General features: G+C 44.0%; 1 protein-coding gene across 1 annotated transcript in view; it reads left to right on the top strand.

The window, feature by feature from the left end:
- DIAPH3 (diaphanous related formin 3) overlaps window positions 1-27,194 on the top strand; it is a 2,176,287-nt gene that overhangs the window by 611,623 nt on the left and 1,537,470 nt on the right. Inside the window, exon 6 of the mRNA XM_078657410.1 lies at window positions 23,091-23,165. Coding sequence (XP_078513536.1) covers window positions 23,091-23,165 — 75 coding nt within the window. The remainder of the gene's footprint in view (window positions 1-23,090; window positions 23,166-27,194) is intronic.

Here is a 27,194-nt window from a genome sequence, read left to right as displayed (position 1 = left end):
TGATTCAATCAAGGTACGGTTGGGACTAAGGCTAGGGTGAGGATTTATATTGGAAGTAGGTACTAGGGTTTCCTATGTTATTGGTTGTTGGGAGTAGGGTGGGACTAGGGCTAGGGTTAGACCTTTAATTCGAAGTAGCGATTAGGGCTTCCTGTGCCGTTGGTTGCTTGGACTTGGAGAACCCAATCTTTTGGAGTGGTGCACCGCTCGATATTGAAAGGAATGTTGATCAAATGAGTCAATAATCCATATGGTTTTTGTTAAAGTTGTCTTAAACAGTCCTTTATTTTCATGAGTGTCCATATACAAAATACCAGCTAACGCGTTTCGTTCATGAGAATTAACTTCTTCAGGGCTGTAAGTATTAACATAAAACACATAAATATACGTGCACAAATGAACATTCATATGTACATGACACAAGGTATTCGTTATAAAGCGGTGGGCAATGAAAAGGAACAGTGATGCGGAAGGGGGGAACGTGAGGGATGAGGGAAAAGGGACTTGTAATGCTAAAGGATCAAAATTGTCTGGGATGCCTGAAAAGGGGGGGATAGGACAACGCCAGGATAAGGGTGCTGTATTAAGTAGTGTCCCAGAAATATCATAAACATCAAAACGATAGTAGACCACCAGGGGCCTCATGGTACCAAAACTTGTCTATAATGACATCACCCGGTTTCATAAAATCAAGTAAACAGTTGCCTATAGAAAACGTGTGTAGTATGTGAGCTGGATGATATAATGTCCCTGGGGTGAAAATAAAAAAACATAATGGTATTAAACCACTTGGTGCAGCATGTTAGCATAAACCCACTGAAATGCTTTCGTGGGGTTGCCTAACATGAAGGTAATAAAGTTGCATGTAGAGCATGCGTGAAGTATGTGCATATGTTGGACATTAAGGGTATATGTCGAACATATGCATGTTTATGATATTTTTGGGACACTACTTGATACAGCACCCTTATCCTGCTGTTCTCCTAGCCCCCCCCTTTCTGGCATCCCTGCCAATTTTGATCTTTTAGCATCATGATTCCCTCATCCCTCACGTTTCTCCTTCCGCATCACTGTTCCTTTTCGTTGCCCACCGCTTTATCACGAATACCTTGTGTCATATACATATGAATGTTCATTTGTGCACGTATATTTGTGTTTTATGTTAATACTTACAGCCCTGAAGAAGTTCATTCCCATGAACGAAACGCGTTGGCTGGTATTTTGTATATGGACACTCCTGAAAATTAAGACTGTTTAAGACAACTTTAACAAAAACCATATGGCTTATTGACTCATTTGACCAACATTCCTTTCAATGTTGAGCGGTGCACCACTCCAAAAGTTTGGGCTCTTCCATTATCTGCGTAGCAGTTGGCACTCAACGACGGCAGGTGCTGGAGTAGCTTGTGCACATTCAACAGGATTGACTAAAGAAACCACCATGAAGGGAACACAACAGGGTAGTGCGGTCACTGTGTACGCCGTTGTCTGCAACCATACGTTGCTTGGACTTGGGTTGTGACTACTGGTAGGGCTATGACATTTATTGGACGTAGAGATCAGGGTTTTTGAACTCATTGGGTGCTTGGACTAGGGCTAAGATTGGCTGTAAGGTCCTGGTCTCATATTGGTTCTAGATTTTAGGGCTAGTGTTGTGATTGGATAGTGTTCGGGCTAGGGTTCCCATTGGCTGAAGGGGTCACCTGATTACTAGGGCTATAAAAAGCCAGGGTTAGGGTGTCTCAGCCCGGGCGTCGAGGCTAAGGGTAGGCATGACAAGGGCAGTTGCCTGTTTGAGCCTGTTCGAGACTGTCCAGGACCAGAAATGCTGCCCAATATACTTACCTCCTTTATGTATCTGAATACTTTCAATGTACTTCTGGATCTATATATTTATCACTTTCTTCTAATTTAGCATTTCCAACACACTACCCTATTTCTCAGCCTATACTTAGCTCAATATATCTTCTAGCCCAACCTTCTGACTCATCTCAAACTTCTTTCTACCACTCTTTTCAATGCACTACCCTATCTCTCATCCTATACATTTATCAATATATCCTCTACATCCACTCTCTCATTTATCCCAAAACCCATACCTCTACTATGAGCCCCAAATAACCCTTTCTAGACTCTCTCCTACTCTACCCCTCCTTGCATCATCTGACACCTCTTTTACTATACCGATCCCCTAAAACAAACCTTTCTAAAGTCTTCCCTCTTTTCTACCCCTCCCCAACACAACTCAATGCAAATAACCGACTAACATATCCACCACTAAAATTACTTTCATGTTTCACCATACTAATTCAACACTAATCCTGATGGGTTCCAGAGTAGCGTGCTACTTGCGCTTCAAAACCCCATCAGGGGTAGCAAGCGCTATATAAATACAAACCTCTTCTCCAGTATTGGGGTGTCTTTCATAGATTCACATGCTTGAATATTGCCCGTCGTCGAAGTGGGAGCCCCACAGTAAATAAAATAGCAATAACAAATATCATATATGTATATAAAACCATAATTACATCCCAAAACCATAAATACTCATAAGTACCATGGCATTAATACATAGAATTTCATTAAAAGAAAAAGACACTTCAAATGCCTGTTCATGTTGTTATGATGGTCCAAACTACAGCCAATCAGGCATCAGTACCCTCTAGAACCTTCTTCCCAGAGGCTCAGGTCCTCAGATTTTCTACCGCACGTCGTGTGAAGGGAGTCTCCCTGAGCTCTGCTCAGTTTTCTCTACTTCCTTTTGGATTTCTCAGCTTTTAGGATGTCTTCAAGTAAGAAATCTTTTTCAACCATGTGCTTCTTGTGGGAAGTTGTGGCTTTTCTCTGAAGACCCTCACAAGAAGTATATTTACTGCCTCTACCCAGAACATGAGGTAGGCAAGTGTAAGATTTGCAGGACTTTTTCCACCAAGACTCTTAAGGACAGAGAAGGGCGTCTCCTTCTGTGGTTACAGAGGCTGAAGAATAAGGAGGGCCCTCTTTCTGACGCAGAAAGTCTTGCGTCTGGGATGTCTAGAGCCACTTCTAAGCGTAGCAGTGTGCAGGAATTGCCCTCTCCTTTCCTTATAAAGAGGAAGCTTCAGCTCCAGGAGGCTTCTGCAGTGTCTCCACCTCTTCCTGCTACGCCTACGCCCCCGAGATCTGACTCTCAGGCGTCCACGGCTCCTTCAGAGCATGTTTCTGCCAAAAAACGTGCCAAATGGTCAACAAGATCGTCGATGATCTGTCTGACGACGAGATCTGCCGTTTCTGGCTCTTCGGCGACGACAGTGACAACGACTTCTGCCAGCAGGTCGTCGATGGCGGATGCGTCAACGTCTTAAGCGTCGCGTTGGTATCTGTGAGGATCAAGTCAGTCTCGTTGACGATTCCCATTTCCTCATCATCTAAGAAGGGCGTCTCGTCGACGTCCAAGTCTTCGTCGGCGTCTTCTGTGAAGAGAGCCTCTTTGTCGTGGGTGCTCCGTCGACGACAGTTTTGCCGGCGGCGGCTCCGTCGGCGGCCCCGCCGGCGCTAGCTTCGTTGGTTGTTCCGTCGACAGCGGTGCTATCGTCGACGGCTACTTTTGCACCACTACCTCTGGTGGCAGTTTCCACGTCCGGCTCCGCGACACCTGCCATTGACCCTCTGCACCAGCGTCGTCAGGTGTCTTTGGATCAGCTTCTGCTTCCGCGACACTCTCAGCCTCCATCACCTCTATTTGCCACGGGTTCGGAGCCTGACTCTGGTTCTGATGAGAAGGAAGATGCTAGGTTCCGGGCAGCTCGAAGTCCTTCGGAACTGGTCATCAAGTGTCAGGATTATGATGACAATCTGGAAGATCGTCAATTTCATGAGGAGGAACATTCTACACAGGTTCCCACAGCACAAATACCGCTTTTCCTCATTTGTAATCTCCAGTACATGTTGGAGGATTATAACAGACGTTTTCCACTGTCTCCCACGGCTCTCCTCAGATTATGGTGCCTGCCACTACAGCTGCTCCTTCGTCTCCTGCGCTGCTGGGGCCATCTGCGCCTTCAGTTCATATACAGGCAGCTGACGATGACGATGACGATGAGGATGATGATGATGATGTTCTCCCGGATCGGGAAGACAGCGAAGTGGACGATGAGTATGGGACCATGGTGGATTGGGACAGTTACCAAATCCAAACACCGTCGCCGCCTCCTTCGGCGCCTGTGGATTCCCCTCCCTTTGATATCGTCAGTTTTCACCAACTTATGGAAAGGGCGGCACAACGATTCAAACTCCCTATGGTCCTAATGGATGAGGATTGTTTTCTTTACGACTTCAAGAGTCAGCCTCTTAAACAAGTCCAGGCGGTGCCCAATATTGACTTCATCTGGAAGGAAGGCGTCAATCTGATGCAGACTCCAAATTCCATTCCGGCACTTCTTCCACTTTTGGAGAAGAAGTACAGGGCACACGAGAACTCTCCAGCTTGCCTTGTAGCGCAGCCTAAACCATGATTACACAGGCTGCGCAGGGCCGTTCCAGAAATCCTTTTTCCCTTATTTCCGCACCACCTGACCGTGATGGTCGTCGGCTTGATGCCATTGGGCGAAAATTTTCCACTATGGCTTCTACCACCGTGAGAGCTGCAAATTCATTGGCCACTCTGGGTCGCTACGACCGCAAAATGTGGTCGGACATGTCCTCCTTTATCGATCCCATTCCTGAGCCTTCCAGAGCGGATGCTCTCAAGATTCTTCAGGAGGGGGAAAGAGTGTCATTGCAGATCATCGACTGCTCTGTGGACATTGCGTGCACTGGTTTTCGTCAGCTAGCTGGGGCAGCTGTTTTGCGTTGTCAGGGCTGGTTTCGTTCCGCCTCTTTTCGCCAGGAGGTCCAGGCGAAAATCCTCGACATGCCCTTTGACGGCGAATCGCTTTTTGGCCAGCATGTGGACATAGTGCTTCAAACCATTAAGAAGGACACAGATGGCTCGTGCCCTAGGCACTTTAAAGTTTCGCAAGCAGCCTTTTCGTGATGCGCTCGGACGCGGCGCCTCCTCTTTTTTTCAGGGCAGATCCAGTACTCAGGAAGATATTCCTCTCAATCTCAACAATCTTATTGACAACAGTCCACAAAGTCTTACAGAGGAAAGTCTTCCTACAGAGGCTCCACTTCTAAGAAGCAATGACTTGCCTTCCCCTCTCAAGGTTGGAGGTCGAATCTCTCTTTTCTTTTCCAATTGGTCTCTAATCACTTCAAACCGTTGGGTGCTAGACATTGTGTCAAAAGGCCATGCCTTGGAATTTGTCAAGTTCCCTCCAAACACTACTCCAACTGGTCCGCCTCTGGCTCACCTCAAGGAGCTCTTTCAACAAATTTGTCTCATGATTCAAAAAGGTGCAGTCGAAGTGGTTCACAAAACTCAGAAGGGGCTCGGATTTTATTCTCGTTTTTTCCTAGTCCACAAGAAGTCCGGAGAGTGGCGCCCGATCACCGACTTGCGGGCCTTAAACAGGTACCTGAAATGCCAATCTTTTCGCATGCTCACACTCACGCAAATCCTCCGCCTTCTCTCGAAGGACGACTTCCTGACCACCATCTAATTCCAGGACGCCTATTTCCACGTGCCGATGCTTCGAAGGCACCGGAAGTTCCTGCGCTTCCGGGTGGAGAGCAGAGATTTTCAATTCAAGGTTCTACCTTTTGGCCTTCGTTCCGCCCCTCGCGTTTTTCACGAAAGTCCTGGCCCCAGTGGTGGCATATCTAAGTTTAAAAGTCGTTCAAATCTTTCCCTACCTGGACGACTGCCTCATCAAGTCGCAGTCTCGTCATCAGGCGTCTCTGGACACTCAATTCTGTCAGACTCTATTTCAATCCCTAGGTCTGTCTGTCAACACCGAGAAGTCTCAGGTCGATCCAGCTCCCTGTAGAACCTTTCAAGGCTCCACTCGGAATATCTCGCTGGCGAAGGCATTCGTGTCTCACGAACGTCAACTGCGAATTCTACGCCTAGTGTCTCTCCTCCGTTCAAAAGAGTCCGTTTCAGTTTGTGTGTTGAAATCTTTTCTCAGGATGGCTTCCTCCTGCATATCCCTGATCCTAAATTGCAGGCTCAAGAGTCGTCCAATTCAGGAGGAACAAGTCAAACAGTGGCGTCAGGTCGCCGGCTCCGTCAACGATCTGGTCCTGGTATCCTCCTGAATGAAGTCAGCGCTCCGTTGGTGGGCTCACCCTCCCAACCTTGCTGCCGGTACTTCTTTCATGACCATCGCTCCAGAGCTAGTCCTTACCACGGATGCCTCCTTGGAAGGTTGGGGCGCTCATCTTCAGGGTTGTCCATCAAGGGCAAGTAAACCCAGTCAAAACCCTCCTGGCACATCAACAGACTGGAGCTGATGGCCATTTTTCTTGCGCTAAAGTCCTTCCACCTTCTGCTTCAGGGAGAATCAGTGCTCATTCAAACCGACATTACCACCTGTATGCACTATCTCAACAGACAAGGCGGCACCAAGTCACCGCTTCTTTCTCAGCTGGCACAGAGAATCTGGGATTGGGCTCTCCATCACCATCACCGCATTACTATTACAGCGGTTCACCTCCCAGGCATCTCCAACATCCTGGCAGATTCGTTCAGCAGGTCCGCGTCCTCGACCCATGAGTGGGAGTTGCATCAGCCGACTCTGGACTTCATATTTCGGCTGTGGGGTCGCCTGAACCTGGATCTTTTCGCGAGCCCTGTGAACCGGAAATGCCTGTCTTATGCAAGCTGACTTCCCCACCGCGGGTCGTGCGGAAATGCCCTTTTGATGGACTGGTGCAATCTATTTGCCTATGCCTTTCCGCCGATCCCACTGGTTCCTCGAGTGTTGTGGAAAATGCGGAGACAGCCGTGCCACATTCTCCTGATCGCTTCCAGATGGTCTCGTCAAGCGTGGTTCTCGTAACTGCTGCTCCTCTCACAGTGCGAGCCCATCCTCCTTAGTCCTCGAGCGGATCTCCTCACAATGGACAAGGGTCAGATCTGCCATCCGGACCCCTCCTCTCTCAAATTATCGGCCTGGAACCTGAGCACCTTGAATTTGCCCACTTGAATATTTCGCTGCCGTGTAGAGACGTTCTTGCCAATGCGAGAGCTCCGGCCACAGTAAAGACTTACACGCTAAAGTGTAAAAGGTTCTGACACTGGTGTGCATCAGCCAACATCCATGCAGTGCATTCTTATCCTGCTCAGCTTTTCTGCAATTGGCACAATCTGGACTTTCCCACTCCACTTTGAAGGTCTTCCTAGCGGCGATATCTCGTTTTCGACAGGACGGTTCTTCTTTTCTCTACTCTTCCAGAATCATTCCGCAGTTTTTCAAGGGGTTGTTCAGGATGTTTCCGCCCATTCGGCGTTCTCCTCCTACCTGGCATCTCAATATTGTTTTGGCCCAATTGATGAAGGCGCCTTTTGAGCCCATCCACAAAGCGGATTTGAAATTTTTGACGTGGAAGGTTTCCCGCCCTGACCTCCTCACGCCGGGTGAGTGATATCCACGCTTTCACCATTCAGCCTCCTTTTCTTCAATTCAAATTGACTGTTTTGTACTTCGCACCAACCCGCATTCATGCCTAGGTTGCCAACTGATTTTCACCTCAATGAACCAGTGTTCTTAAAGACTTTCTTTGCTAATCCCCAATTTCCGGCGGAGCGAAGCTTACATTCATCGGATGTGAAAAGATGCCTTAAATTCTACATCAACAGAACAGCACCCTTTCGTAGATCTGATCAACTATTCGTTGCTTACGGACGCATGCACAAGGGGTGTTCTGTTACCAAGCCAACTATTGCACGTTGGATTTCCTCAGCAATCTTGTTTTGTCATCAGAAGGCCGGCAAGCCTCTTCAATCTACAGTTAAAGGTAATTTCACCAGGGCGATTTCATCCTCTACTGCCCTGTTTGCTTGTGTGCCGATTCATCAAATATGTCGGGCAGCTACGTTGTCCAGCAGGCACACCTTCACGAAGCACTACTGCCTAGAGACTATCAATGAAGCTGATACAGCAGTGGGCCAAGCAGTGCTTCGCAATCTCTTTAAATAAGGTTAGCCTCTTTCTTTCCCTCCGCCTGTATGAGTTGTCATCTGTCTGGCAGTCTTATGTTATATCATTACATTTTCTGCCGCTGCATTGCAGTTTTCTTACAGACAGCTATTACTGCTCACTATTCTATTCAAGCATGAGAATCTATGAAAGACACCCCAATACTGGAGAAGAACAATTGTTACTTACCTGTAAACGGTGGTTCTTCAGTATTGGTGTCTTTCATAGATTCACATGCGACCCACCCACCTCCTCTCAGAAGCGCTCTCTCGCTCTCGCTCTCGCTCTCGCTCTCGCTCTCTCTCTCTCTCTCTCTCTCTCTCTCTCTCGCGCTCTCTCGCGCTCTCTCGCGCTCTCTCGCGCTCTCTCGCGCTCTCTCGCGCGCGCTCTCTCGCGATCTCTCGTGCTCTCTCGCGCTCTCTCGCTCTCTCTCTCGATCTCTCTCTCGCTCTTCCTCGCTCTCTCTCTCTCTCTCTCTCTCTCTCTCTCTCTCTCTCTCTCTCTCTCTCTCTCTCTCTCTCTCTCTCTCTCTCTCTCTCTCTTCTCTCTCTTTCTCTCTCTTTCTCTCTCTCTCTCTCTTCTCCTTCTAGACTCTTTTGTCACTCTTGTGCTACGAAAATCTGAAGGCCTGAGCCTCTGGGGAGAAGGTTCTAGAGTGTGCTGATGCCGGATTGACTGTAGTTTGGACTATCATGACGACAGGAATAGGCTTTTGAAGTGCCTTTTTCTTTTAATTAAATTCTATGTGTTAATGCTAACCTATGGTACTAACGAGTATTTATGGTTTTGGGATGTATGTAATTATGTTTTTATATACATATGATATTTGTTATTGCTATTTTATTTACTGTGGGGCTCCCACTTCGACGACGGGGAATATTCAAGCAAGTGAATCTATGAAAGACACCAATACTTGAGAACCACCGTTTACAGGTAAGTAACAATTGTTCTTTCCCTCTTCTATCCCGCCACCTACCCTTCTCTACCCAAATAACTTAATAACATATCCACTACTCAAATTACTTCATATTTTGCTATACTAATTTTCAACACTAAACCTTTATGGGTTCTGGAGTGGCGTGCTACTCGCCAGAAAAGCACTTGAACACCCATCAGGGGTAAGTGCTATATGAATTGAAACCTTTCTTTCCCTTTTATCCTTCCGCTGTCCTTCTCACTCCAAATAACTGACTAATATCCACAGTGCAGTGACGTGGAATAGAGTGGCGTTGAACAGAGTTGCCTACAGCGCATTGGCGTTGAGTGCAGCGGCATAGATTGCAGTGGTAAAGAGTAGAGTGCAGTGGCGTAGAGTGGACTGGTGTAGAGTAGAGTACAGTGACATAAAGTGCAGTGGGGTGGAGTGTTACAGATTATAGCTGTGTAGAGTTCAGGGGCATGGAATTCAGCAGCATAAAATTCAACATCGTAGAGTGCCGTGGCATAGATTAGAGTGCCGTGGCGCAGAATAGTGGCATAGAGTGCAGTGATGTAGATTGGAGTGGCGTAGAGTGGCATAACGTTCAGTTGCATAGAGGGCACAGAGTGCAGTGGTGTAGAGTGAATTGGCCTAGAGTAGAGCGCCATAGAGCTCGGTGGCAGAGAGTGCATCATTGCAGAGTGGCGCAGAGTGCATTGACATAGGGTAGAGTGGCGTAGAGAAAAGTGGTTTAGAGTAGAGTGAAGTGGCATGAAAGAGAGTGGTTTAGAGTAAAGTGACGTGTAGGGGAAAAGGGGTTGAGTGTAGTAGTGTAGGTTCGAGTATAATAGCATGGAGTTAAGTGGTCTTGAGTGCTGTGGTGCAGAGTATAATGTCTTACACTGCAATGGTTTTGAGTGGCATTGAGTACAGTGGTGTAGTGTAGAGGGGTGTTGAGTTGAGTGGCAGCGAGAGCAGTGGCGCAGAGTTGAGCGGTGTAGAGGGGAGTGGTGTAGAATAGATTGTTTCAGAGTAGAGTGCAATGGCGTAGTGTACATTGTTGCAGAGTGGCGTAGAGAGGAGTTGTGTGGAGTGCAGCGGCGCAGAGTGCATGAGGGGCGCAGAGTGCATGAGGGGCGCAGAGTGCATGAGGGGCGCAGAGTGCATGAGGGGCGCAGAGTGCATGAGGGGCGCAGAGTGCATGAGGGGCGCAGAGTGCATGAGGGGCGCAGAGTGGAGAGGCATGGAGTGGTGCAGAGTGGAGTGAAGTGGTGTAGAGTGGACTATGCTTGGAGTGGTAGGACACTGCCATTGTAGACAACACATTTTCAATTGAAATAACCATTACATTTGCACAGATACCAAGTTTTACTATTAAAAGAAAACAGCACACAAACAATAAGGTGTTAAATTGGTATTACCTAGTGCATTCATTTGTTTTGATCATAACAAAGTATTTGTTCCCAACACTCGAGAATTATTAAAACATTTGCTTAATTTGTGCTTTCCTAATTCTGATATATTCTGAAATACTTCCAGTTCATTTAAATGTGTGCTAGAAAAGAGCCCTTTCCTACCCTCATTATCTTGCGGGATTTTCACATAAATCCACTCGATTTTAAGTCTGAGAAAGAAAAATAAACCCTAATCTCCCTCAGAAGATAGAGCCTGGCATTTGACCTCTGTCTTTAAACACATCAAATGTGACAAGGTAAGAACCAAACGTACAGGTCTGTTTGCAGAAAGGAGCACACCTGGAAAAATACATGGAGAGGTAGTGTGAAAAGGCTTTATTCTTTGGGAAGGACAAACGTACACTGGACAGCACAAACCAAATAAAGCCAGCACATAGAAAGCCAGAAATGTGAGTTACAAACCACACAGCCATAGGTAAGCAACGGGCGGAACGCATTTCGAAAGTAGCTTTCTTTGAATGTCCCCAAGATGTCTTTAACAAACCTAAAAATGATTTAAGGGCAGTGTACCAGAATGAGATCAGAGGGTGACTGCTGCGTGCCCTGTACACATGCAGTTCTGCGTGCTCCCCTGAACAACAGCGCCCTGGGCCCAGCTCGCCCATGCCAAAGGCCAGCCCTGCAACCTGTACTTATAAAGGCCTCCTTTCATGCTGTTACAAGTGCCAGCAAGCATTTAGTTGTTAATTAGTGAAAAGTGAATGACAAAACATTAGCATATTTCCACAGACTTAAAAATCAAAATTCAACAATGCACTCCAGAAGGTCTTAAATTGCGTGGCACGCTTGTCTTTCTACCTGTGAGATCCGGCAGCCCTTCAAAACAATCTACTCCAGTTGTTGACAAGGGCTCCAGCAGTTTGTTTAAAAAGCAACTATGTCTTGCCTGATATTCTGAAGCAGCCTGGAGTACATTCGGCGTAAAGATTTGAAATTCCGTGCATATTTCAAGCACCCTTTGGGAAGTTCTCCCAGCAGGAAAAAACAAAAAAAAAATAATTTAAAATCAGTGTAGGTATCTTGCCTGCTTCAAACAAATTGAATTGCGGTAAAAGCCCTTTTGCCGAGCAAGAAAATTCACACTGACATACACGCCTGGATTTGATTACGGGATGCTTCAAGGCATGCCGCTTGTTGATTATCAAGGCACGGCGGCTGAATGGCAATATGGAATGATTTGATTTAGCACTGTATGTATTTTTCGAGTGTAATCTTTACCTTGTCATTTCCAAAACAAACATCCGTATGCAAGTGTACTTTAGAGTGAATGTTTACCTTTTGCAGATCAGTGCAGCGGGAGGGATATTAATCATTCTGCTTTTGATGGTTAATGTTTCAAGAAGAGGCCGGTATAGCTGCAGCGAGGCTCTGTTTATAGCATCAGTCACTTCAGTCCTGTAACATGGATTTTTCCCTTATTAAAATATATATTTTCTTGCTTGGGTTTCCAATAGGATGCGCGGCTGCTGATATCTATCTGCGCTGTATCCATTTATCACTCTGCCTGGTGTGTGGGGAAAGCAGAGCGTGGGCAGGGAGGTCAGTGTGGGGCTGCGAGAACACATAGATGAGGAAATTACCAAAAAGAAAAACCCATTAACACTTTACCTTTCGAGGATTGACCCTGGAGCCTCGAAACATGGACCACTTCAAAGCATGCTGTGCAGTTTATACCCAATAACTCACCTCCTTCATGAGAACAATCGCTGAAAAGATGGTTTGTCGTTTGTTTTAACCACACGCTTACATTAATAAGGCTTTGTCGGAATGTTGTATGTGTCTAACCATTGGTAGTTGTGGCAATCGTGAAGGTTGGTCTGGTTGCATCATTATCCAATTAAATGGTTCTGTCCTGCAGAAGAATCTGTACACTTTAAGCTGTATTCCACTATTTCTTTTACCCATCACAGATTCAAGTAGCTTTTCAGATGACATTATCTTACAGCTGCACTTAGCTAAGACTGCTCTTATGAACCTGTAGTCCTTCCTTCTAGACTGGTTTCTTCTGTCTTGAGATATTTTCGAGGACCTAATTATCAGTCCTCAGAAAACATCCCTCCACCTGGAGTGATGTAGAACCTCCAACAGAAAGATCTCTACTTAGGTTTTGAGTTGGTCCATTGCTACATCCTGCTACACCCATGCTACACCCCTGCTCTACACCTAACCTAGGACACCAAGCTGTGATGCCAAGATCTGAGAAGAGCCGTTTGAGTTTGTCATTGATTGTAGCTTTCAAAACTAGGATATCTAACCTGAGCCATCACTGACCTCTGTTGTGACGTCACTCTGCTTGAGGTATTGACGAAATCTCCATTACTTTTGTGTACCAAATGAGATGCGTTACAGATATATTTGTTTTACCTATGACCCAGTGCGTTTCGTTCTGCTTGAAGAGAATTCACAGAATTCTCATCTGAAAAGTAATTTAATGTGGGACAGCTAGTCATTTTGTGAAGGACAACAAGACCCCTGGTTAGTTGTTGCCGTTCCTCAAAAACAAAACCTATTGTCCCACCCACTCCCTTGGGTAACAAAAGAGAAGAAAACTAAAGAGGATTTGCCCTATTGCTACTCAAAAGCTTGAAAAAGAGCAGTGATGCTTTTCCCTCTGACTCTTCTGTGCTCCTCGGTGAGCACATTGTTAAAGTTTCTGAGGCAGTATTGTGTGTGTGGGGGGGGGGGGTGGTGTCAGAGGCCATTTTGGTGATCTTAGCTTTATATGCATCAGGATTGACCTGATGTGCTCAACGATAAGAGTATTAATGTCACCCAAGAGGCAGACTGGTCATCGGGTCTGGTCACAAACAGCGGGTTCATCTGTATCACCTGTAGAACAGGAACATTCCTCCATCAAATCCAAACCTTCAAATTGGCCCTGAGATATCAAAATGTTCTTCCTGACCACATGTGCGGCTGCCGTCTAGACCTTAACTTGAGCCCTGTCTGGTATGTAATAGAAATGTGATGAAGTTATGATCAGCTTCTGTTGTAAAGCATATTACTCTGTACAGGAGGTCTTGTGTATTCACATTTAAGAGTAGACCTTCAATCGCATATCACCAAGGACATATTAATTGTTGTCAAGGATAAGTTTTCAATTTTATTTTGTACACTGGACAAGAAATTGCAGACTCCGTACAGTGAAAACCCTTTGGTTGTCAGTTAACAATATCAAAGTATGGATGTGTGAAAGATAATTGTGTGCCAATAAATCAAGGTTTGTATTCATATGTGTAAGTTGTTCAAACTTGCATACATTATTACCTAATGCACAGCATTTACTGTTTGGTTGGCCATTTTATGAAAATGCAGTGAGCTCAGCTTGCATTATTGACAGTAGTTACAGTTTACGAAAGTAGAAACACGTTTGGTAAATTGTAACAATTTGAGGCTATTTGCAACACTTACACAGTGCTTTCTGATTTCTTTGTTAATACATGCATAAGCAGGAAAGCAAGGTTGTTGATTGTTTTCTTGCAAAACAAAATGTACGCAAAAAAATTGCAACAAGAGAAAAACATTTTTGCTAAAGTACTGTGCAACTTGAAATCATTTTTCCGAGACACCACTTAGTAAATCATGCTTGATGCATGCCAATATTAAAGAAAATAATAATAATGGAGAATCTGTGTAAAACTGTTCAGGGCAGCCTGAAAATAAACATTCAGTTCTATTCTTAAAGAAAGTCACAAAAGTGCACCTGCGGACACGAAAGCTTACATAAGCCATGCTTTTGTGATTACATGTTTGCATTGGCACATATAAATGCATGCATTTGTAAATGCAGAAAACTGCTGATCAATTGCAAATTCCCTTTCCCTACGCTCGTTATTCCCTGTCATGAAAAACTTTTAAATCCTGCCGTCATCAGAATACATTTGCAACCTTTTGCAATGTGGTAAGAGATTGAAGAGGAGTTGGTGAATACCCTTAAACATGTTAGTTTCTGGGTGTGCACAGACTCCCAGGGCATGGCATGCCAAATGGGGAACTATGGCTTCTAGCACCTGCATGTAGATTTTGGAGAAAAGTGACAATACCAAGGCCTGGCTAGATTCCAAACCCAGATACAATATGAGCTCTAAAATAATATGAGAAGCTATTATCAGACCGTTGATAAACGAATGCTGCCATATTTTATCACCTCACTTCTTGGCACAGAAGGTCTTTTTACAGGACTAGTGGATTTTTGAAACATTCCACACCCCTGAGATCTGGAGGTTTTGTGTAAGGTTCCCAGCCAAATGACTTGGAGATTTTGACTAGTGTCCCAGAGCTAATGTCTGGCCTCTTGACCTCTTCACGGATCCATTTCGTGTACTTGGGGGATTGCAGAGCTGAGGGGCAGCTCCTTTTCAGTTAAAGCAGCCGTTGCATGGAATGTTATTCCTCTGGTCCTGCGTACCATCCAGGATCCAGTTGCATTAAAAAAAATGTTTTAAACTCATCTATTCACTTGAAGCCCACTGCCGAACCCTGTTGGTCTCAATCCGGGACATGAGTAGCCGTGTGCGTAACAAATTCATATAACATAACATAACAGCTGGGAACATAACAGCTGGGTCAAAGAGGTTTATGTTCTAATTCACGGAAGGTAAACATTTAAAAGGGAGGGCACCCTTCAGTAGGACATGAGATGTACATCAGTTATAGGAAACAAGGGAACCCGAAGGTAGTACACTAGGGACCTTGGGCGTTTAGCTTATTACAAAAAACAGTGGACCCTAGTACCTAGATCCCTGCCAGAGATGCCGTGTCCTGCGATTCTGCAACCGGCACAACTCGAGCCGAGATCTGGACGGTCTAATTGACTCAAAAGCGGGATAATCTTAAATACACGCTATAATTGGTGCAAATCGATCCACTTCTGTCGACCTGTACTACCTCCCTGCCTAAGGATCTGTCTTGCATGAAAGGCAATTGTTTATAATGCCAAGACAAACATGATTTATATATTTGTCCTGAAGATGATGCCATTTATCTTGTTTTTCGGCATCGAAACGTCGTCGACACAATAGGATCATATGTACTGAATATGCTTGTGAATACTATGTACAATGGTCACTCAAACTATATTCAAGTCTGTTCACTGATTATAAGTATACAGACGGATTTGCTTGTTCTTGCCTATACTTGTTGTTTTGCCTTGTTCACTGTGGGTCATGGGCTGTGCCCCCTTGACATTACTTTCTGATTGTGTGTATCGCCAAATAAATTCCTGTCCGGCTGGACAAAGGACATAAATACTATCCCAGTTTGTGTCTATTCTTACCCTGATCACCCAAACTACTAGGGTCCACTGTTTTTTGTAATATGAGATGTACATCAGCCAGGTCACTTAAGTGTCAAAGATTACCATGTAATCCACCTTCTCCCTCAACTCCAGGGTAAAAAAGGTCAGCCTCATTCAAGAACTCTGCAGTCATCCCTGCAGGGTGTGAGTTAATTTCATCATAAACAGCGATAATCAATTTCTTAATGGGCATCTATCCTTTTTGGTACGGAGCTGACTGGGGAGAGGCTGGATGTGTAAATACTTGCTAGACACATTAACCTTAGTAGGTAACTGATGACCAGCTTTCTTCTATGACTGTCGGCCTTAGGTGGAAGCATTGAATGAACCTGTCAGGCAGCGTCCTGCGTATTCACGTCATTTGGCAGTGCATTCACTGATTTGGCATAGGTCACAGTAACATAAATGGAGCCTTGCTAGGCATTGTACCTGTGTGGATTAAGGCTTGCCTTAATGACTACTGCAGACCTTTATTTTTTTATTTAAACCATCTTTATTAATTTTTTTTGCGTTTACAGTGGCATTAATTTGAGGGTGCATGTCGCTTACAGTAGTGCACATGGAGCGTAGCCTGTAGGTAGTATGTGTTTGTAACATTTTGAAAGTACCTGACCATGAAACAAGAACAGAACTGTGAGTCCATTCTCATATAATCAATCGATGTAGGTGGGGCGCAGTGGTGCCCATAGTAGGGGGCCCAAGTTTACAGTCCTTCCATGAACAAGTGGGCATGCGGGAGTGGTGTTGGGGGGGGGTGTCATGGTGTCAACCTGTTCTAGAGTGGAGGGGAAAGATCAGTATTGCATGTGTCAGTCAGGATCTGGTGTAGTCATCTGGGTCTCATTGAAATGTGAAGAGTAAGTCATCCCATGTGGCTGCTGTGGGGCGCTTCCACAATCCTCTTATTTATTGGTGGAGTGCAGCGGGCTCTTCCTTGGTTCATTGAATCGCATGCTCTGCCATTGCATGGCACCCAGTAATATCTGGCCTTTCCAGTGCATTGCAGTTGCTCATTGGGTGATCAACAAGGGCAGGTCAATAAAGTGGTTGGTTGCTCCACCAGCCCTTCAGACATTTATAGAGGACCAACAGGCAACTGGCTATGCAGTCGCGATCCTGCTGACCCAGTACTGCGCGTGAGGGCCGAACAGACCTCTGTCCAGAGAGTGTGGGCAATCGGGCAGTCCCAGAAAATTTGCATTATGTCTGCCGTGGGACACGACAGCGCGAGTGTTCAGGCTACTGCAGACCTTTGGTGCACTCATTGACAATTGTAAGAATTTGAACCGCATAAATCTGGTATGGTGGGAGTGGGGACAGAAGTTCTTCCCCTAGTATGTTTGTTGTAATTCACGGTAGGTTAACACCTACTGTAACACATAAAGACTCCCCATCTCTTCCAAGACTGTCATCCTTTCTTTCCTTTTTTCCCTTAAAGACTTGGACTCTGACTACTAGTTTTATGGAGTGGGATTCCCATGTGGAATTCTATTCCACATAATCAGGAGATATGTTCCCGCACTTTGATTTCCTAGGTGTAGGAGCACCAGACTCCATTTTACGGGCTGGAAATTTTAGCCAGTAAAACTGCATCAGAGAATGTATCCGACCCCCGCTCAACTCAACCCTGTGCCAAAGCACAGCACCGGGGAGCATGTAATGCTTTCTTGTGTGCCAGGCAGCCCACTTTCCCTTACCTCTCTTGTACTCAGCTCCCGTGCCCACCATCGCACATGAATCCTGCAATCAATCAATCAATCAGTCATTTGTTAAGCACACTCCATACCCGCGAGGGTCTCAAGGCGCTGGTAGGAGGTGGGGGCCGCTACTGATCGAACAGCCAGGTCTTTAGTGTCCTCCTGAAGGTCATCAGGTCTTGGGTCTGTCGTAGGCTCAGTGGGAGGGTGTTACATGTCTTGGCGGCGAGGTGGGAGAAGGATCTCCCGCCGGTGGTTGTTCTTCGGATGCGCGAGATGGTGGCAAGTGAGAGGTCGGAGGAGCATAGCTGGTGGTTGGGGTGTAGAAGGAGAGCCGTCTGTTGAGGTAGGCTGGGCCGGTCTTGTGGAGTGCCTTGTGTGTGCGTGGATGAGGAGCTTGAAGGATATCCTCTTGTTGACGGGTAGCCAGTGCAGGCTTCTCAGGCGGGGGTTGATGTGGCCGTATCGTGGTACATCGAGGATCAGTGGTGCCGAGGCGTTTAGGATGCGTTGTAGTCTATTGATGAGCTTGGTCGGGGCTCCCGCGTAGAGGGCGTGTCCGTAGTCGAGTCTGCTGCTAACGAGGGCCTGGGTGACTGTCTTTCTTGTATCTGTCGGTATCCATCTGTAGATCTTGCGGAGGGTGTTGAAGCAGGATGAGGAGATGGCGTTGACTTACTTAGTCATTGAGAGCATTGAGTCGAGGATGATTCCCAGGTTGCGTGCATAGTCGTTGGGAGGTCGGGGATGCCACCAGTGCCGTTGGCCACCAGGAGTCGTCCCAGGCTGACTGTTGGAGCCGAGGATGAGGACCTCCGTCTTGTCAGAGTTCAGCTTCAGACGGCTGATCTTCATCCAGTCGGCGAAGGCCTTCAATTCTTCTCGGTGGTTGGCTTTAGCGTTGATGGGGTCCTTGGTGAGGGAGAGGATCAGTTGAGTGTCGTTGGCGTAGGAGATTATGTTGAGGTCGTGCTGTCGGGCGACGTGTGCAAGCGGGGCCATGTAAATGTTGAACAGTGTCGGGCTGAGGGAGGATCCTTGGGGTACGCCGCAGATTATCTCGGAGGCTTCGGAACAGGGGGAGGCAAACTTTTAGCATCTACTCTAAGCAGGTAGTAATTGTGTTCAATTCCAAGTAATAGGAATAAGGAATTCTGCCAGGTAATTGCAGGTTTCCAGAGTTATTGCCCATTCTGTGTGGTTTAACTCCTAATTGCTGGAACTGTATGCAGAGATTCTGGCTGGTACAAATCCTTGGAACTCCTAATCAGGACTTCCAGTGATCTTTGTTTGAAATTGGATTAGAGCTATCCATTAAACTCCCTTTCATTATAAGTTATGTATTGCCATCAAACCTCCTCCCTTTTTATTTATTTAAACAAAGACCATGCTACATTATCATATCTTTGAGGAGTCAAAGTTGTGGTGAAGATGAATAAATGACTTGCAAACAATGGAGTGCTTCTTTTCGAAAATGATGCTATACATAAATGTATTTTGTGAGTAGTATACATGAGATTAGGAAAAGCACATACACCTAGGAATGATTCCAAGTCACAGCTATGTGGTTTGTTCGAAGCCACTCTTGTGTTGCGCATCAGGGGTGGGAGAGGTAGTGATATAGAAGTCCTTCAGTTGAGTGAGGGTTTCTCTTAGTTGCTGCGCAAGGGCTGCATGGTGTACAGGCTGAGAGAAGCCCCAGCGGAGGCCACTGACACAATGATGTAAAAATCCAGCGTTAATTATAACCTTCCTATGGAGGAGTTCCAAATGGGTCAGAGCAAATGAGTATGTTACAATCCATGGAGGCTACTGAAAGCAAAAGAAAGGTGTTCTTCAACACTGCCAACTGGTCTGGGGCTTATGTTACTTGACAGTTTGGGTTCTAAGAATGTAAAAAAAAAACCCTTAAAGAATAATTATAAAAGCCAGGAGTGTTCAGGGCGAGTGCGATAGCATAGGCCAAAGGGAACAGACAAAAACTCTTCAAATATAAATGTAATGCCAAAACCATAGGTTTAAGCTCCAAATATCTCCAATATATCATTAAAATGTAATCTAAGTGCGAAATGAAGAACTAGAAGTCGAATGTCAAGTGCAAGGAAGTGGCTCTAATCTCACTGAACACGGGTAATCAAGAGGCTGTTGCGTTTGAGGCAACTCTGTTACTCCTGTAGCACTGCTCGACTTTAGAGCAGGGATCTCCAACCTTTTCTGTAGTGAGAGCCACTTCTGCTCAAGAAAAATCCATCTGAGCTACTAGCATATTCTACCACTGTAAAATACTGATAATATGTATTAACATTACACTATGACCATCCTAAGCAGGATTATCGGTAGTGACCACCCAAGCCTTCCAGGCGAGGTTACCAGCAGAAATTACAGGAAAACGTTTATCAGTATTAAATGCCTTCATCTGAGTAAGGAAGTAACGTTCAAATCATCACATCACATGTGGCACAAAGGACATAATGACAGCAGTGAGTATCCCCAACTCAAATTGAATTATCATTCAGCTACCAACCCTCCAATTAGGCTGCCCTGCGTTTATACTCTGATCTCCTCAGTACTTAAGTTGGTCATGCTCTAAACTAACACATTTTCACTCTAGCTCCTGCAGTCACACACTTTGGTGGGCCAGCACTAGTTACTGCTGCTACTATTCTTTAATGTTGCACGTGTCAGATGTGCTGTAATTGATAGAGCAGGGTGTATAATATGGCCAATCTGCTTGTTAATTAGAATTAATGCGGATAAAGATGGTCATGTGGCAGATCTCGTAAGCCTACACAGTGTGTGTTTGAGTGTTATCATGAAGTCCTGACATTGGTTTGGCTGGCTGTAACTCTTAAGGGTCGTGAAACTGCCATTGTTACCTTCTTTAACATGTGCAGACTCTGAGATTGGTTTAGCTTCACCTTTGAGAGATAGTTTGAGGGTGCTGTCGAGCTATCAGTAGCTCCAGAGCTTCTTGCTGGATACCCCTGATTTAGAGGTTTAGCAATTAAAGAAGTATGTACTTAAGATTCAACTCCGTGCTTGCTGTTTATAGCTTCTCAATAGTCTATTGCCTGGGTATTTTATCAGCAAAACTGAAGTCAAATTTGGCAAAACATGCCTGCAGAATAATTTTCCGCGGGCACTGCTGTGTTAGAATGAAATTACCATGGTAAAGTACCTTTGTATCTCTGAAAGGGAGAGAGCCAGGTAGGAAAGACAATCCCAGTTGGTTGGTTGTCAAGGGTCTTTTATGGGTAGACCACCATGCTGTTAAGGCAAGCGTTACAGAGAAACAAAGACTTACTGAAGATTATTACAATATGAGAAAAGGTGTGAAAATGCCAAACATTGTGGTTGGAGATTGGGTTGTTACCAAAAAAAGTGGGGTGGTCACTAAAGGGGATAGCAAATTCTCTATTCCATTAAAGCTAATTGAAGTAAGGCGTAATGTTGTGGTATTGGAAAATGGGACAGTGTGGAGTATTGGAAATGTTTGTAAAGTACCTAATGTACAATATAACCATCGTCATATGTCCGTGTTGCTATGAGATTCTTTGTGTAATGTTTTTCAAAGTCTTTTCTTGTACAATTTTTAATGTTTCATGAGGGGGGAGATGTGTAGTGTTAGTGAAGTTAAATGTTAATATAGTTATATTATACACTAATAGCATGTGAGCTGGAATGTCCAGACAGAATGTAGTGTGTCCTGTTTCAGATATTCTGTGTGAGAGTCATTACTGTTTGGCAGCGCTGTGAGCAGGACTGCTGTGCTGAAGATATCCATGTATCCAGCATAAACAACTTTAAATCGTCTTTCTAGAAGCGTAATTTCTACACTTACTTGCAGCTAACAACCTCTTGGCCTTTTGTTGTCTTCTCCCTTTTGCTTCCCTAGTCACGTTTTCGTACCAAAGGTTAAGTTATTTGAATCCCGGAGTGGGTGTAGAATGAGAGTAGAGGAACATCTGAAACAACGGAGCGGCTTTGGAACATACATGTTGGTGTGTTGTTTTTAACGATATACGATCGATCGATCGATAACTTTATTTTGGCCACCAAGGACCATAAAAGTACATGATAAAATACATACAGACATTACAATGCAAGGAATAAATAACATAGAACATTCACAAAACAGGCACAATTATATATATACACAACTACTTTACAAAATTAAAACCATTTCCTCAGTATCACATAGTAAAATCATATTAAACCATTCAGAGTAGTTATCAAAGTTATACATTTTAAATTTTCTTCAAATATTTAAATCAGTGAATCATTTCATTAGAAGGTTTCGACGTTTGTGCCACATCGCGTTTAAAAAGCGAGAAACAGCAAAAACAATAGGGGGATGCGTATCATATTTTAATACTCTAAAGGCCTTAGAACATTCTCTGAAGCCAAGGTTCTGACAGAATAGTTTCACCCAACATCTGCGTGCAGCCTGGTATTTGGAGCAAAAGAAAAGGACATGAATTTCATCTTCAAGATGGTGTTTGCACACTGGACACTCGGTATTTTTATTTATGTCCCATTTACTGGTAAATGACATAAGCGACAAACTACCCAACCTGAATTGCATATACAATTTCCTTGCCAAAGCTGGATAGATCAAGTCAAGGAAATCATCCAGTTTATAATCCACTTTAACTTGGAGGAACTGAGATGTCAGCCTACCCACTGTAGAACTCGTATGTAGAGAAATTAGATTGTAGTGCCTATAATGATACACCAGATCGGCCCTAGATAGTGCCGGGCATGCTACTTCTGGTGTTACCCATAACTCAGGTAGGCCAATCCTACTACAATTTTTCTTAATGTGAATTAGCCACGGGAATTTTTTTGTTCTAAATTCAGCCCACACATCTCTAAACTCATTCTTATAGGGAGTTAATTCTGGGACCGTCCACAATCTTCTCCAGAATGTAAGTGGCCTTAGCGCTGCTTCCTCCTCAATTGGGAGCAGCCCTAGGTCCAATTGGAGGGGTACTAACGATATACACTGAACTGCTCATTTTGTCTAAAGAGTGGGGACTAACTGCACAGGCTAGAGATTCAAGGCATAGTAAACCAATCCTAAGTGAATTATAGGTGCATGAAACCGCTTTAAGGTAGAAGCCACCTTCCACCCTTTAAGGCCGTATGTTGAGTATCATGAACTGTGTAACAATATGAGTTATGTGCTTAGCTTAGAAATTACGTACACATGGTATAAACTACTATGTAAAAAAAACAAGGTAAGTAATGTTTTCCGGAGTATGCACTTTACTCATATGTGCAATGATCAGTTGAAGTGTTAAACTACGTTTTGAGATTGCATGTAGAGCTTCTTTGTTGAAACATACTAGTTCGTATTATATAAATTTACATCACATCTATGTAGTGACACCTATAAAATGTTAAATCACAACGTTGTGATTGATTACACTTCTTTAAGCTATACAGATAACTTTAATTCCTGTTAGCAGGAAGATGTTGGCATATATCTAATCATTGTTGTATTTCAATAGTAATATCTTCTTTAATGACTGATCCGTTGTTTGAGTTAATGTCTTGTGTTGCTGTATGAAAAACAGACATTACACATGCACATAAGTCTGTGCAGTAATAATTTTCCTTTGCTTTTGTTAATTTTAGCTGGGTTGAAAACTTTGGCTATGAAGGACTTGGATTATTGTTGGACATCTTGGAGAAATTGGTGGATGGCAAACAGTAAGCATATTCTACATTTCTTCCGTCCCAATGTCTCCATCTATATATTTCTGTGTTATTTGCTGCATAACATGCATAATTCACAAGCTAAATATTACATTTAATTCTTGCTTTAATTATAACGTTTGAGATTTATAAAGATGTATCAGACGTGACTTATTACAATCACATTATGCACAAGAGGATGCCAATATTTGCATGAAAATGATAAAAGGCGTCTGTTTTGGTGTCAAATCAAAACTACTTTGACATTGATTTTAAATAATTGAAATGCAACTATAAGGCACCCTATATTTTAGTCAATAGATGTATCCGGGTGACATTTTGTGTTATTGTCTGAAATAATATTCCTCACACTTTTGTTTTTATATAGAAATTTTTAGTATAGTAAGATCTTCGACCCCACGCGCTCTATACAAATAATACATTATTTGGTACTTGAACGCACATTTAGAGATTAGTTACCAGAGTGCGAAGGTCAAATTCCATGTTGTTACCATCGTGCAGCATAACTCCCAAGAGAAAACACTTCTTGTTATGTAAGGGAAATACATATTACCAGGACTTGACAAATGAAGACCCCTACTCATGAAAAGGAGGCCTAATCAGCATAATTTTATCTTAATGCCTGGATGTAATTTTTGTTGTGGTTTTGGTTAAATTCCTTTGTTTTAACCATTGCACATGTCAAAAGAGCATGGCATAAACCTGTCGAGAGAGGGCATTTATGAATCTTGGTCTACTTCACGATCAGTAGTAATAGTAGACTTTTACGCTGATGTTTCACATTTGCATAAATGTTACTTTTACATATTTATATGTATCTTATATTGTTGTATCTTGTACACATCTAAATGTAACCCCCCGTATTTCCATATTGTATAGTAATAGTGCAATCCCCTCTTTCTGCCCAGAATGGACTTCCACACCTTTGCTTTGTTTTACTTTACTTTGTGAACTTTACAAAAAAGTGGTGCGGTATTTAAGCATTAATCACTATGTGCTTCTTTGTACATGGGCAGCCACTACCTTTCAATATTGCCATACTCGTAATTAGAGTGTGGCTTGCCCTGCTTGTGTGTATTTGGTTCTATGTAGAAGAAATGCTAGTTTTATTTAAAGTGTTCATAAATACGTGTTGCCTGTGCCTGTGATCAGAGACCTCCTGCCGAACTCTTTTGTACTTGGGGCCTGGAGAGAAATGTTTGCTTCTGTGTCTCGTCCTTCTCTTGTACTGGATTTTCAGCACTTGGTGCACATCTCTGCCTATAGACTCCAGTGTCTAAGTTGACGTATAAATTTGAAAGGTATACATATTTTCTTGTTTGAAAATCCTGAATCCAATATTGATGATCAAATGTGTAATATGCTACTTACTTTCAGTGACGTAAGTTAATAAAAACATTTCTGTCTGAGCTTGGGTTGAATATGTCCATCTGAGAGACAATTGGCCTGTCTTTGAAGATTCTTTCTGGAGTGTTACCCTTGTGATTGCTTTCCTATGTGCTTTTGCAGTAATACACTCCAAGCTGAGTGCGTATATTGACACTCTCTCTGACTGAGAAATTACATTTTCTTTTATGTAAGTAGCTGGGGAGATGTGAGCTCTTCAGAAAAGATTGAGACCATATCCTACTTGAAATGAAAGTCAAACGTGGTGTGCTTATTTGGCACGCATAGACCAAATCATAATATTTGAGACTTGCCACATTGTAGTGTTGGCTAATTAATAGAGATCCTAGGATTGGCAGCCTATCACCTTAAAAAATGTATCCGTATTTTTAGAGCTTTTCCCTTCTAAAATGGCAAGCTGTGCACAAAACCCTTGTAATAACATTGAACTGAGAAGAAATTCATTTTGACCATAGCAGGAGAACAACACCTAATTTGCTATGTACACTTATTATGTCCATCTCTACATGCACACAATACATACAAGGTGTTCCGGGGAAGACTCATTCCGCCTGCAGCTGAATGCATGTCTCCTGTACATTTTCTCACCTGCTGCCTCACTTGCCCTGAGTGCATCAGAAGATCAGGAAGGACCAGGCTCAGATTATCTTGATGGCTGTGGATTGGTCCAGGAGAGTAAGGTGAGATACCTCCATCTGTTGAGCCCGAGTATTTACCCTCAGATTTGCCTACCTCTTCAGAAGGACCTGCTGGCTTACCAACAGGACGGGTTGTGAACCTGAAACTCCACAGCTTACACCTCCATCATGGAGACTGAGTAGTGGCAACTGAGCAGCTTCGATTTACCTGCTGAAGTAGCAGACGTTTTTCTTGAGGCTTGCTGGCCATCTACGAAATCTACATATTTGGGTTGTAGTTTGAAGTTTGTAGCCTGGTTTGGGACTGTTAAATTCATGCTGTACAGGCCAAGTTATCTGATGTTTTGTTTGTGCGTTCTCAGACCCAGCAAGGCTTTGCAGTGAGCACTGTTAAAGTTATTTATCAGTCCCTTGGGCCTTTGAGTTTACCTGACCAACCTTAATTATTCAAGTTGACAGTTGTGATATACTTTCTAAATGGGTTCATGTACATGTTCCCACCGACTCCTTTTATTATGCCTCAGTGGGACCTTCACTTGTTCCTTAGATTCCTAAACATGCATTTTAAGCCCATACACCGCTGTTTTCCAAGACTGCTAACTATCAACCCGGTGTTGCTCATTATAATTACTTCTGTGTGCTGTTTCAGTGAGCTGCGTGCATTGTCAGTGCAACCCCCGTGCACCAACGTCTTCCCTCCCAAAATAATGCTGTGGATTTGTGCTTAGTTTTACCCTAAGGTTGTTTTGTAATTACATGTGAACCAGTCCTTTTCCCTTTCAGCCTTTTTATGTCAGTTAAATCCCTCTGAAGAGGAAGAAAGTCTACAATGCTAACCCAAAAAAACTCTGTATTTACATTGAACACATAAATGAGTCCTGAGTCGATTACCAGATTTCTGTGGGCTTTGCCGGAGTAAGAAGCAAAGGAGCTGTAAGAACAAACCCTGTCCAGGTAATCGTCCTGTGCATAAGACCTACTACCCCCTGGCCAAAGAGGCGTTCCCCGAGAGCCAAGGGTGCTTCAACTGCATTGGTGAAGTGTTCCAGTACTGGGTATCTGACTATTTTAAACACAGATTTGTGTGGTATGTTCCCAATAGGCAGCTCCGCTCTACATCAGCTTTTAATCTTGTAATCCAAAGGGCTAAAACAGCTTCTGGGGGAGGGGCAGAAGTTTTGTGGCACGCACAACTAGGCTGTGGAACTTTTTGCCTCTGGCACTCAAAGAATCTAACCTTCTCTCCTTTTCCCAACTTCTAAAAACCTGGTTGTTCAAAAAGTAAGGTTCCTTAAATCTCATATCTCTCATCTGTAGTTTTAGCTCTTTCTTTCTCTATCCGAGCATCTGCGCATAGACACCTTCGGCTATCAGTGCACGTTATAAATTAAAATGTAATTTCATTTGATAAACTCCATACCCAGTATTGATGCTGAGAATACTCAGATTTAATTTATAATGTGCACTAATAGCCAAAGGTGTCTAGATCTGGTGGCTTAGTAGACTAATGAATCCACTGCAGGGGCCTGTGTTCAACCTCATGGTCACAGGTTCGATTCCTGGCGGGTCCACTCATCCTTTCATTCTTTCTGAGGTCGATAAAATGAGTACCATTGAGTTGGGTAACAATAAATATCTGTTATTCAGCGCCAAGATGCCGCTTTAGGGGTAAACGTGTGCTTTACAAATACACGTTGTTATGAGTGATATACGGTTAGATAGAGTATACACCAGAAAGAGTATTACCAAAAGTTGTAACCTGTTCTTCTGGTAAAACATTTTTTTAATACGTATACACATTAAGGGTGGCTTAACCACATATCCAGATACGTAGAGTTCACCGAAAAAGAACTAAGCTTAAAGTGGTACGGATAGTTGATAATGTTAACGAGACTTATTGAGCGCAAGAATACCCCGAGGTGTCTTGGCGCTATGACTGCAGTATTCCCCCCCCAGGAAATCAGTTCTGGAAAAGCCA

Source organism: Lissotriton helveticus, chromosome 8 (assembly GCF_964261635.1).
Source record: "Lissotriton helveticus chromosome 8, aLisHel1.1, whole genome shotgun sequence".
Lineage (NCBI taxonomy): Eukaryota > Metazoa > Chordata > Amphibia > Caudata > Salamandridae > Lissotriton > Lissotriton helveticus.
This window is presented reverse-complemented; position numbering and strand designations above follow the sequence as displayed.